The sequence below is a fragment of the Musca autumnalis genome, unplaced genomic scaffold (genome assembly GCF_047663935.1).
Source record: "Musca autumnalis isolate F117 unplaced genomic scaffold, ASM4766393v1 scaffold_5, whole genome shotgun sequence".
Taxonomy (NCBI): Eukaryota; Metazoa; Arthropoda; class Insecta; order Diptera; family Muscidae; genus Musca; species Musca autumnalis.
This window is the reverse complement of record NW_027412088.1, coordinates 130,786,472-130,799,976: the sequence shown is the minus strand read 5'-3', so window position 1 is coordinate 130,799,976 and position 13,505 is coordinate 130,786,472. Positions and strand designations below refer to the sequence as shown.

At 33.7% G+C, this 13,505-nt stretch overlaps 1 protein-coding gene across 1 annotated transcript in view; it reads right to left on the bottom strand.

Annotated features, from left to right (window-relative positions):
- LOC141387021 (uncharacterized) overlaps positions 1 to 12,855 on the bottom strand; it is a 40,214-nt gene extending 27,359 nt beyond the window's left edge. The window contains exons 1-2 of the mRNA XM_073956095.1: positions 12,741 to 12,855; positions 12,384 to 12,667 (exon numbers count right to left, since the gene is read on the bottom strand). Coding sequence (XP_073812196.1) covers positions 12,384 to 12,467 — 84 coding nt within the window. The 5' untranslated portion in view covers positions 12,468 to 12,667; positions 12,741 to 12,855. The remainder of the gene's footprint in view (positions 1 to 12,383; positions 12,668 to 12,740) is intronic.
- Positions 12,856 to 13,505: the final 650 nt, after the last annotated feature.

The following is a 13,505-nucleotide window of genomic DNA, read 5'->3' as shown; positions in this document are numbered from 1 at the left end:
GCACGGGTATAAATATACATATGTATATAATTTATCGTTAATTTTACCAAGCATGAGTTGATGGCCTTTGTAGCTAATGCTCCTGTACTCCTTGTAATTATCCTTATATTAACTATAAGTATAATTGTAAATAAATAAATCAGTTTTACCAACAGCTTGATCTACGACGAAAAGTTTAGTGTGAAGTTTTCTGACCATTGAAATTTCGAAATGACAGAAAGAACTAGCTCGGTTAGAATTTGTAGACTAAAAAATTAAAAACATAGAAAATTTAACAAAAATATATTTTACATCTTAATTCGTACTTTTCCAATTGTCGTGGTCCTATGTACATGTGCCTTAAAATGTTGTTTGTCTTGGTGAATACTGTAGTCATGTTGTTGTTGTTCTTGTAGCAGCATTTAAACCTACGCAGGGTCAATCCGGTACGAAAGAACCGGCTGCCTTGGGATTGATGCTGTAGTTAGGAACACGTTGAGCAGTGCCTAGACATTTTCCTAAAGTATAAATTTATTATAATTTTTATTCAGGCCAAGGCATAATTACACTGTGCAACATTTTTAAGGTGATCTTGTGCAAAAAATTCGAACTAAGGATTTTTTTAAAGTACAGACCCAAACGACAAGAAACCCTAGTTGGGTTTTGTTGTGTCAGTCCAGTTCGAATTTTATGGCCCCATCTAAACATGGTTAAATATTGAGTTTTTAAAGAAATTCGGGGCTATATCTCTGAAATCAATGCGAATCTTCTTCTGACCTCTGAAGCAAATTTGTAGATATGGACAGGAATAAAATATTTGGAGAAATAATAAACTCGAAAAACCACATTTGTTGCCACAAATTTAAAAATAGATGCAAAAATTCCACAATTTTTATACATTTCGCACCGTATCTCCAAAACCGTTAATTTTACTGAATATTTTCTTTTGGAAAAATATTCCCCGGAATGTAATACACAACTCTTCAGTTTTCAGTACATTTTTCAACGACGATTTAATAAAAATATCAATAATGCAGTGAAATCCGAAATGCGAGAATAAACTGTTGGTGTGAACTGTGTGTGAAATACGTGTTGTAAAAGATATGATGCAAAATACCGCTGAAACAACATGAAGTAAGTATTTTAGAGTTTCAGAATGTTCTAAAGAATTGTTTAGAACTCTAATTGGAAGATTTCTGCAGAAGGTTACTTGGTTCAACTCCCAATAGTTTAGCCGATACTGACCATAATTTCAGCAATTATGTAAAATTTTCTACATTTTATGGATTTTGATGCCCTAGATGGAGTTTTCTTATGTTTTTTTTTTCAAAAGATAAGTTATACTAGTTTAGGGCTACAATATTGCTAAAGACAGCAAGGAAACATTCCTATTCCTGATAATTGCAAAACGTGTAGATTTAGCCCGGTTTAGACGAGGCCATAAAGTCCGAACTGGATCTGACAGGACAAAACCCTACTAGGGTTTTTGTAGTCTAAATATGTACTTTCAAAAAATGCACACAAGAAGTTGTTAGCATTTTCAGTGTTGCATAGTGTTATATAAAGTAGAAGTGACAATCAGCTGTATTCTTACCTTTTTGTAAATTTAGTTTTCAAAATGTTATAGGCTCTACTAATGAAATTTTGAAATTTGCTACCATAAAATACTGTTTATCATCCTAAGTGTGTAATAAAAACAACATTCCAAATAAAAATAAAGGGTAATAGGACTTGAGAATAATATTAGCTGTGTCTTTTTACGTGATAATTAGTAAAAATTATTACTAATGTTGTAGATTTTGACAGTTGTATAAAGGAAAAGTTGCTGAAAAAATGTTTAAGCAACATTTAGTAAGTAAAAAGACACCCCAAAGACATAAATACAACTAAGACTAGACAAAATTCATGCAACAAAAAAATGTTTAGAGGTAGTTTACACTATCTATCAATGTCATATGACACGAAATAAAAACATTCAATATTTACCCACGGAGGCAATGTGGAGACGTAGTTTTTTTTTACATTTTTGCTGGTGTGGACGCATAGAGTAAATGGCGTAAGGAAAATCTCCAATATTACACATATTAGCGAATATATAACGATGGAAAATTTCCTGTCATATGACATTTACATATAGTGTAAACTACCCCTTACCAAACTTTGTATAGAAACATTACCCTTAACTGGTTGCAGTTAGTTTAAAATCGCAAGCAAGGAGGAACATTTCATGTAATGGTATCAGAAACGAAATTTTTGAATTCAAGGATCTATTCAAGAATAATTCCATGTCAATTGGATCGGTAAATTCGGTTAAATACGTAAAAATGTATAAAAGAAAAAAAAATGTTATATCACCATATCGAGATATAACATTATGTTAAATTCAAAAGCCATTCACTGAAGAATGATAGCAAAAAAATGTCTTATCTTATTAGCACTAAATTTCTACTTTTCATAGATGCCGCAGCTCCAACCGCACATTCATTCAAGACGGTTCGCTTAAAATCGTATAAAGATGGGTAACACTTATAAAATCAAAAGACGTAACTGTAAATAAAATTTTTTTTATTATACCATAGAGTGAAAGCTTAAATCACTAATTAAGTTAATTTAAATTAAAAAATAACAATGATATAAAGCACAACACATTTTGTTAATTTATAACTAAATCTCAAAATTTGAACTGAATTTTAAAATTTCAATAAAAATTTAAAAAATATATGTAAGCTTGTTTTACAGTTACAAGGGTAATGTCATGTTCACACGAGCGTTCCAATTACGTTGTTCGCCTGTCGACACCATTCGTAATTAAGAGAAAAATAATTTTCAATTTCAGTTTCAATTTATTTTTATAAATGGGAACCTAGCACATAGGGCCAAGAGCGGTTCTAAAAGCTACAAAACATACATAATTTATTTTTCCTTACTTACTTTTTATGAGAATCTGAACACATAACCCATATTAAATGAGCTGGAAAAATACTAACCTTTCCTGCGAATGTATATTTTATATTTAATTGCACACTTTTCTTTCATATTTTCCATTAATTTTGAAAATTTTTGTATTTTCTGTATTTTTTATATGTTAATATAATATTAATTGCATAAGCTTGTTCTACAATTACAAGGGTAAGCTTATAAATAGACATCGGATTTTTGCATGTTTTTTTATTTCTCACCCGATTGGACTCAAATTTTGGATCTAGGCGTTTTAAAGGTACATTTTTCGATATTTGGGGTCATATCAAAAACATGCAAAATATATGCAAAATATGCAAACAGATTTTGGACGTAATTCGTCATAAAAGTCGTAACATTGTCATTTAAAGTTGGAAAAACCATCAAAAAATACATAAAAATAGAATATTTGATAAAATATCAAACGTTCTATGTAAAATTCAATATTTTCTTTGTCATAATTTGTAGCATTGGGCTGGTTATTGTTCAAAGGGAACAAATCGATATCGGATTATTTATGGCGGCACCCGCATAAAGTTTTTAATATGGTCAGATTTTAAGACTGTCAAAGTTTGAGCACAATTGGAATATGTTAACACGTGTCACTGGGGCCTCGAAGTTATGAAAATCTCGATTTTTTGGCTATTTAGCGACTTCGACGACCCATTTCTCTGGAATGGTTAAAGCTTTTTGTACATATTAAGAATTAAATTAAAGGCCATTCTGTTCTTAACATTTCTTGCTGAAAAACAAACTACGTTAGTATTACTGAATTCGAGATAACAAATCCAATGTCCCGAAAAACGTGACTATGTACGTCTTTGTAAGAAAATGGAGTCAGACATCATGTGGTTTTGGAGCTATCTGGGGGTACAGGTGACTACTTGAAGAACGCTCTGCTATGTAGTTCGCAACTTTCAAGTTGTTTATCATCCTTTGCGCCTCCTAGAAATTCGGAGTTAATGTTTAATCTTTTGAACAATAATAATTATGCCAGACCTTTTTCTAGGAATTTCGGCAGTTGCTCTTTTGGAAGTTTGGATCGAATATTTCTAAAGAAATTGGAATCTTTGCTTTGTTAAGATTTTTGTCGCCCTTTGGCTCTTTACGGCGTTTTGCACCGTTGGATCAAACAATGCCAGGACAGCAAGTTTAGGACTAAGATACCACAAATTATTAATCATGTTGTTATTGCCCTTTTCTGAAATTTGTGTGTCAATGTTTTCATATTTCAATACCTTTTCAATGAGGTCTAGGTCTTGTTTTGATGCTAAACGTATCGTAGAATTTGAAAAATCATCTGTCCCGAAAACAATCATGCGTGGGTTCAAGAAAATCGTTACTATGAAATTGTCATTGGTGCTGGACCCCTGTAAAGTGGCTACAGTAGAAGCTATCGGGGAGGATCCCTACAAATATAAGATCTCTAGAAGCTTTATCCGTGAACAGCGGATAATAAACCGTGAAAAATACATGCAACAGCTTCAAGGAGCTTGCACTGGCACGGAAAACTGTAACCAGATGTTCTCAAAACAGAGAAGAAAAAACGGGTTGCTGTTCTGGTATCACATGGAGGTAAAGAACAACTCCTAGGCGTTCCCGAAACTAACAGTAGCTCATGGGAGAAACAAGAACTAGCAGTATACAAATGCCTAGAATAATGGGGTCTCACCAGCTCGAGCAGATATTAGGTCGAGAGCTTCTGTACCACTGCACAAACTTGTTAAAAAATTGTTGAGAGGGATTTTTGACTGCATGTTTGGAAGCACATCCGGACATCAACCAAACACATTCAAGCAATTTCTATAAGAATAGTCTGCGATTGACAAATCCAAGTTCGAAGTAGGCGAGAGTGTTTTAAAACTACTGCCCAGCCCACTTCCCAAGAACAAGAGACCATACAAGCACCTAGCGTTTAATTCGTTCGAGACTGGACGCCCCCGGAATGTTTTTTCTATTTTATTTATTTGGTATCCCTCACGACAACAACTGAGTGTTATAAGTGAGATTTTGGGTTATTGATTTTACAAAACGTATAATTAACAAGATAATGTTTATATAGATATAATATAGGATAAATTGGGTAAACATTATCGATAGGTTGAAAAAAAAATAGAGACAATAGATTGAGTTTAATACAAAAAATAGTGAAAACGATATTCAGAAATGTATTGTTGTGTTATTTAAGCTCTTTAGACCTAAGTGTTTGTAAATAAAAATTCCTTTTTATTTCATTTGTCCCGACGTTTCGTCAATATTTGTTGACATCTTCAGGGGATACGTCTATTTTATTAAAAACATCAAATTAAAATCTAATCTTCATGAAATTATAATTTACTTACAATGAATAAAGTATATTTTACATGAAGGTTTTTGTCAAGAAGCACATTTAATAACAAACACAACTTAAAATTAGAATCACAGATCGATTATACTATATTGCAACGCGGTAACTAATGCTAATGTTATTTGTATCTTCTTTAACGTTCATTGTCCTCTCTATTTTTTGTTGAATTCTCAAGCTTTCTATTGTGTATCTTTTCCTTTCTTTGTTTTCCTTATCTAATATTTTGACATTTTCAAAGTTCGCCTTGTGTCCAGTTTTCAATATGTGTTGAGCCAGTGCTGTTTTCTGTGTTCCTTTTTCTATATCAGTTTTATGTTCCCCCATTCTCGTTTGTAAAGTCCGCTTTGTTGTGCCTATGTACACAAGATCACAGCTTTCTTCTTCATTCCCATTGCACTCTACTTCATAAACAATGTTGCTTTGTTGTTGTTTTTCTATTGGTGTTTTGACGTAAGAGAAAAGTTTACTTGTCAGAAATATTTTTTAGGTCCAAAACAAGACCCAAACCGCATTGAAGATTTACTTAATACGAAAGGCATTCACAAACAAATATAAGATAAAGGAAATAATAAAATGATAAATCATATGTGGTACCTTAGTCCTGAACTCATTGGCCTGGCATTGTTTGATCTGATAGCGCAAAACACCGTAAAGATACAAAAGACGACAAATATCTTAGCAAAGCAAAGATAGAAATTTCTCCAGAAATATTCGATCCAAACTTACAAAAATCAACTGCCAAAATTCCTAGAAAAAGGTTTACCAAGCTTAATTACAAGTGAGACTTAGTTGTTGTTCAAGAGATTAAACTTTAACTCCGAATTTCTTGAAAAAGATCCTGCAACTTGACCACAGAACATCAATTACCAGGAGGGGTAAAGGAAGGTAAACAACTTGAGAATTGTGAGCGACATAGCAAGGAGTCGAGTTCATCACCAAGTTGTCATCTGTACTCAGATGGGTCCAAAACCACATTATGTCAGTCCATTACGTAAATTTAAATATGTATGAACAAAATGTAAGAGTTTGTCATTGAAGCCATACAATGAATGTACAAATGTCCATCTTTGTAAAAACAAAATTGCATTTGAAAAAATAAATGTTTGATGATAGCGAAGCCATTCCACGGCCGATATGTCTGATGAGTCTCTACAAAAGGCGAAACATGTCACATAATGGTGGCTGTGTGGGTTCGAATCGAAAAATTCGAAAAATTAAAAATAGACTACATTTTTTCCATAAGGCCTTTTTCGGGACATTGGCTTTATTATCTCGAATTCAGTAACACTTATGTACGTACTTTGTTGTTCAGCAAGCAATGTTAAGAACATAATGACCTTTAATAGAATGCATAACACGGGCAAATAGCTTTAACCGTTCCACATATATGGGTCGTCGAAGTCGCCAAATAGCAAAAAAATCTAGATTTTCATACCTTCGAGGCTCCAGTAGCACGTGTTGACATATTCCAATTGTACTCAAACTTTGGCAATCTTAAAATTTAACAATACTAAAAGGCGGCTCCCCGGCTAAAAAAAACCGAGATCGATTCTACAAATTAAGACAAAAAATATTGAATTTTACATAAAACGTTTGAAAAATCGACGTTATTATGTATTTTTTGATGGTTTTTCCAACTTTAAATGAGAATTTTACAACTTTTATGACGATTTTCAGTCAAAATCTGTTTGCATATTTTTTGCATATTCTGCATATTTTTTGCATATTTTGTGCATATGCAAAATAAATACAATATATGACCCTGTTATTGAATTCAGTTTTCTTTGAAACGAATTTTGGTCCAATCAGAATCTTCGTATCTTTAATATTAAAAAATATGCAAAATCCGATGTCTACTTATAAACAAGGGATCCGTTTCGATTATTCTACAATTATGACATAAGCTTTTAACAACAAATTTCTCAAGTATTTTATAAGCTTAAGGCTTATGTTGGTAAGCTTATTATAATATAATTCTCAAGCTTTTTTTGGTATGCTGAGTTACTTAAAATAGGGCTGCTCATACAACTACAACAGTGATGGCCAAAAACACACATTTGCAAATTATAACTTGTTCTAGTGTGAGTGGAAACGTAAGTCCCGGTCCACACTAGCGTGAATTTCATTAAAAAATTTCATGAAATTAGGTGTTCTTAAATCGAATTCCCCACTACAGCAATTTTATGATTTTACTCTACTATGGACGTCGATCTATAGACGCATAATTTCATATCAAAATTTGAGTGAAATTACTGTAGTGTGGCCCGGGACTAAACAATGCATTAACGAACGAATGTGTTTACAGTATACGTGTGTGTCGTATGCCCGCGGGCATATATATATGCCTTGATTCAGGCCAAGGCATATTTATATAAGTTGGAGGTGACAATCAGCTGTATTCTTACTTTTTTGTAAATTTAGTTTTCAAAATGTTATAGGGTCTACTGATGAAATTTGAAATTTGCTACCATAAAATACTTTTTTTCATCCTAAGCCTGTAATAAAAATGCCCTACGACATATAGTTGTGTCGTTTATGAACGAACCGGCTCAAAGGAACGACTCCGTGAGAACAACGAACGGATCCGTATCCAGCTCATTCGTTTATATCGTTCATTTAGATCGCTAATAGCCAAGACATTGCTGCTTACAAAACAAAACCACCACCATTAGCTTTGCACACGCAGAAGCAAGCAAGAAAAACAAATTCATGTGGTTGCGAGTTGTGTCGTTTTTTTACATCGTACGTTTAAATTTTGAGCTGAATCCGCTCGTTCTATTTTGCTTACCTCGCTCTTTTTACTGTTCTCGTTCTTAAAGCGCTTGTTATACCCTCAGCCTTTAGGCTAAAGAGGGTATTTACACTTTGATACGACCAAAAATGTGCCTCATCGAAATAATGGTTTTAGACCCCAAGTATGTTTGTACGATATCTGTTTCAGACAATTTTGAGTAAATCTAGCAATGTCCGTCCGTCTGTCTGTCTGTCTGTCTGTCCGTCTGTCTGTCTGGCTGGCTGGTGCGCACGATAACTCTCGAACGGATCAATCGATTCGGTTCAAATTTTGGGTATCGTAATATTTTGTCCAGATTCGATTTATGTTCGAAGATGGGCCATATAGGACCACTCCTTCAGGTACCTCCCCCACAAATGTTCAAAAATTGTCGCAAAACTTGTGCGCACGATAACTCTTGTAGGGAATAACCGATTTGGTCCATACTTTGCACATCGTGTAATTTCTACCAAACTTAGATGAGGTTCCAATATGGACTCAATCGGTCCACTCCTTCGGGTACCTCCCACACAAAATTTCGGAAAAGTTCAGTATAGGACCTGGCTTCGAATCGCTTTGATTTTTGTTTACGCAAGTTGTATTCGCTGTCCTCTTTACGACGCTGTATGTTTCATTAGGGGTAAGTCCATACTTCCTGAGAAAGTAGCCTGAAAGTTACAAAAAACCCTATGACAACGTGTGTAGTGGTTGGAGCGCAAGATAACTCTCGAACGGATCTGCCGATTCGGTCCAAAATTTGGCTTTCGTAATATTTTGTCCAAACTTAGTTGAAGTTCAAAGATGGATTATATCGGCCCACTCCTTCCGGTACCTCCCCCACAAAAGTTCGAAAATGTTCGGAAAATTTGTGCGCACGATAGCTCTTGAAGGAAGTAACCGATTTGGTCCATAGTTTGCACATTATGAAATTTCTACCAGACTTAGATGAGGTTCCAATATGGACTCAACCGATAAACTCCTTCGAGTACCTCCCACACAAAATTTCGGAAAAGTTCAGATTAGGACCTGCTCTCGATTCGCCTTGGTTTTTGTTGTAACATCTTGTATTCACTGTCCCCTATACGAAGGTACAAGTTTCCGCAGGGGCAAGTCCATACTTCCTGAAAAACAGCATAAAAGTTGAAAAACAAACCCTATGACACCATGTTTATGGGTGGAAGCGCAAGATAATTCTCGAACGGAAATGCCGATTCCGGCCAAAATTTGGTCTTCGTAATATTGTTTCCAAACTTAGTTTAAGTTCGTAGATAATCCATATCGGTCCACTCCTTCAGATACCTACCCCACAAAAGTTCAAAAATATTCGGAAAAATTGTGCGCACGATAACTCTTGATGGGAGTGACCGATTTGGTCCATACTTTACACATTCTCATAATATCTACCAGATAAAGATCAGGTTCGAATATAGACTATATTTGTCCACTCCATCCCGTACCTCCCACACAAAAAATTTTGATAAGACCTGCTATTGAATCACTTTGATGTTTGTTGAAGCAACTTACATTCGCTGCCTCAATTACGATTGTAAAAGTTGTTTCAGGGGCAAGTCCATACTTCTTGAGAAAACTGCCCGAAGGGTGTAAAAACCCCCTATGGCACCCCCATGGTTTATGTCGGTCCATTCCTTTAAGTACCTTTTTCGCAAAGTTTTTGAACTTTAATAATAATCAACATTTTTGTCGGTTCATACGACCAAAATTTTGAAACCCCCTAAATACATAAGTTTTTTTGTGAAAAAAGTGTTTCAATTTGCACAGGCTGAGGGTATATCTCTGTCGGCAAAGCCGACTGATACTTTTTTACTTGTTTTTGTTAAGTTTTTAAATTGAGCGTGTGTTCATTTTCGCTCTATCTACTCGTATCCCTTACGATGAAAACATTTTGTTTTTTTTTTCTTGTTAATATCATTACGCGTTGGTGAATTAAAAAATAAATATCTTGTGTGTCGAATGTAGTGTTTTTTAATTTATAGGTATAAATTAATTGAAATTATAAGCATTGTGGCGTTTTTTTTATTGGGATAGCGTTTGCAATTTTGTTTTTTCAAAATAGTCTGGCTTAATCCCATTGTTGTTGTTTTAATATTTTAAAACAACTTTTTTATTAGTGGAAAAGATTTGGCATTGTTCGCCAAGGGGTAAGGCAGGGAATACTATAGTTTCGATCCACGCCACTGGATCTCATCAGTTCCCTTGTTTCTTGTTTGTGGATATTCTCCACCGAAGTTATTTTTCAATAACTTCTTCAACAAGAAACTTGTTATACCCAAACATCAATCGTCAGCTCGAAGTATAAAGGTAAGCAAAGAAAAAAGTTCAATGAGAAGTTTTTCCTTGGCAACCTCATACAACTCCGACGAAAGTGTCTGCGAAAACAATTCAAACCTCTTCCACTTGTATGTGGAGTCGAATTTCGACAAATGCACACACCAAAATTTGGTTGGTCTGCTTTACAGCAAAAACAACACACGTCGTGCCAGTGTCTTCAATTTGAAGCATTGTGGCGTTTTTTTTATTTATTGGGATAGCGTTTGCAATTTTGTTTTTTCAAAATAGTCTGGCTTAATCCCATTGTTGTTGTTTTAATATTTTAAAACAACTTTTTTATTAGTGGAAAAGATTTGGCATTGTTCGCCAAGGGGTAAGGCAGGGAATACTATAGTTTCGATCCACGCCACTGGATCTCATCAGTTCCCTTGTTTCTTGTTTGTGGATATTCTCCACCGAAGTTATTTTTCAATAACTTCTTCAACAAGAAACTTGTTATACCCAAACATCAATCGTCAGCTCGAAGTATAAAGGTAAGCAAAGAAAAAAGTTCAATGAGAAGTTTTTCCTTGGCAACCTCATACAACTCCGACGAAAGTGTCTGCGAAAACAAAATTATATTTAAATAAAAATTAGTTTTTCTATATTGAACGAAGTGAAAGATCCAGATCTTTTTGGTGAACGGAATGAAAAAGATCGATCCGCTCAACAAACGAGATTGCCCAACACTACTACGACAGTTCTGAATGCTTTATATTTACATTTTGATTCAAATTTTTTCTATTTTAGAGAAATTTCAAAATGTATTTGTTTTTCCTGAGAACATTTTTAGAACGACCCTATTATTCAATATTTTCTTTGACAATTAATTTTCAATAACAACAATGTTGTTTTTGTAAATTTGTTACTTGTTGTAATTCATGCACATAGCATTGTGTAAGAAATTAATTAAATTAAATTAATTCGCCTTGCACATAGATTATATGAATTTGCCTTGATTCAGGCCAAATGAATATAAATGAATTGGTCTGTTCCAGATCTGCAAGGACTGTTACAGATGCTGTTATACATTGGTCTATTTTCCGAGAATGCATATTGAGTTAAATATCCATTCTTTGCATACTTATCGATTAGCCGATTCGTTATCGTATTGTTAATGTGTTTTTCTCGTTACAATACTTTTATTGACACCTCAAAGTAATAGGTATTCTGTATTTGTTATAAAATAAATTGCTCTGTTCCAGAACCTGCAAGAAGCTACTATCTTTTACTACGATAACATTTTTTCCTTTATGTTATCGGAGAAAATAGTAAACATTAGTAGATTCTTGCAGTTCTGGAACAGACCTTATATTTGTATATTTTGACGGAATATTGTTTTGAGGGCGATAGCTAGGTCTTAAATAATTTGTTGTTGTTTTTGCTGACTATAAATAGAACACCATTCAATAGGTCCATATAAATATAGGAAGCTTTAAGTTTATTAAAATTCTCCAAATCCTGCCTACTAATAGAGGGTATAATTTTACTGTATTATTAGACGTTACATTATGAAAATATTTAAAATTTTAAGACACTTAAAACTTTGTACCTATAATTTTTAAATATTTATAATTGCTCTGTTCCAGAAACTACAAGAAGCTACTATTTTTTACTACGATAACATTTTTTCCTTTATATTATCGGACACAATAGTAACAAATAGTAGATTCTTGCAGTTCTGGAGCAGACCAAATTATAATTTTAAATATTTTTCGTAATCGATGGGAAAAACATTACTGTTCCAAATACCTTGGAATGGTGGTTGCCACATGACTTAATACCTAACTAACCAAAACTTTACTTTCTTTGTCTAACGAATGCATACATATCAATGCATTCATTCAAGATAAAACTGAATAAAATAAATTACCGATGTACACAGTGATCAATTAAGTGCGTCATAATCACGTGAAATGTTTTTATATTTGGCATAAAGTTTCGAACTAATACGTTTATATATGTACCTAAATATAGGACTTCTTCATTCATACCAACCTCCATAGGCAAATTATTTGTTGACCAATCGTAGTCGGTGTAATCCATTATGCCATCATATTTGGGATCTGTGGGGCTCTCCATTTATATTTATACTAGACCTTGAAATGATTCTGCTTAATAGGTTTTACAATGACCGTTGTGATTACCGTGTTTGAAAGTATTATTTCCATAAAAATTCCGTGCAATATGCACTTTTTAGTTTTTTTTTTTTTGAAACTGTCACCGAAATGAACTTTGGAACCAGTGTCGCTCTTCCGTTCATCTAACATCAAGTTGTTTCTCTAGACATTTTCAAATAAATTAATGTTTTATAGTTTTGTTAAATAAGAATATATAACAAAATAAATTACGCACAGCAAAAAGAAACACACTGATCAATGAAAATCTGGAGCAAAACAAAACTGGGAATGAATGATTGACAACCGAATGGGATATATAGATCGGAAAATGGGTAGCTAAATGGATCTATAGATAGGAAAGTGAGTAGAAATGTGCATATATCCCTGCCTTTACACATGACAGTTGAGTTCGTGCATTGATTGTCAAAAACACAAAAATTGCCTGTGTGACGACAACTGCAAAAACAGTTTTCTTCTTCTTCTGACATATGTTTCCATATGTCAATTCCACCAAGTTTGGGGTGGAATTTTAAAGTGACATGAGACACTAAGAGCTCGTTTACACGAGGAAACAATGTTCGCTTGTTCGCTCTAAAACGTGTGTTCCGTTTTGATTTTCATTCGTATTTTGTGTTGTAAAAAATGTTTCTTGTGATTGTTATACAGTTTGTTGTTGTTTTTTGAATATTCATGTACAATAGGTAGAGAATCATTTTTGGTAACTTTATGTAAAAACGCTTGTTAAACAACGCAACCCTGAAAATGCAATTACGAATGAGAATCAAAACGGAACACTCGTTTTAGAGCGAACATTGTTTCCTCGTGTAAATAAGCTCTAAGTCTATGTTGTCACTTTCACGGGTATTATTATATTTCTCGGGAACTTTGTAGATTAGTTGAAATTTGTTCATGGGTATAATGTAAATTTTGTATGTTAAATCTAAATTTTGATATTGGCGTCTTTATAAAATTTCCATAAGGCAAAATATGCCTTTATGTT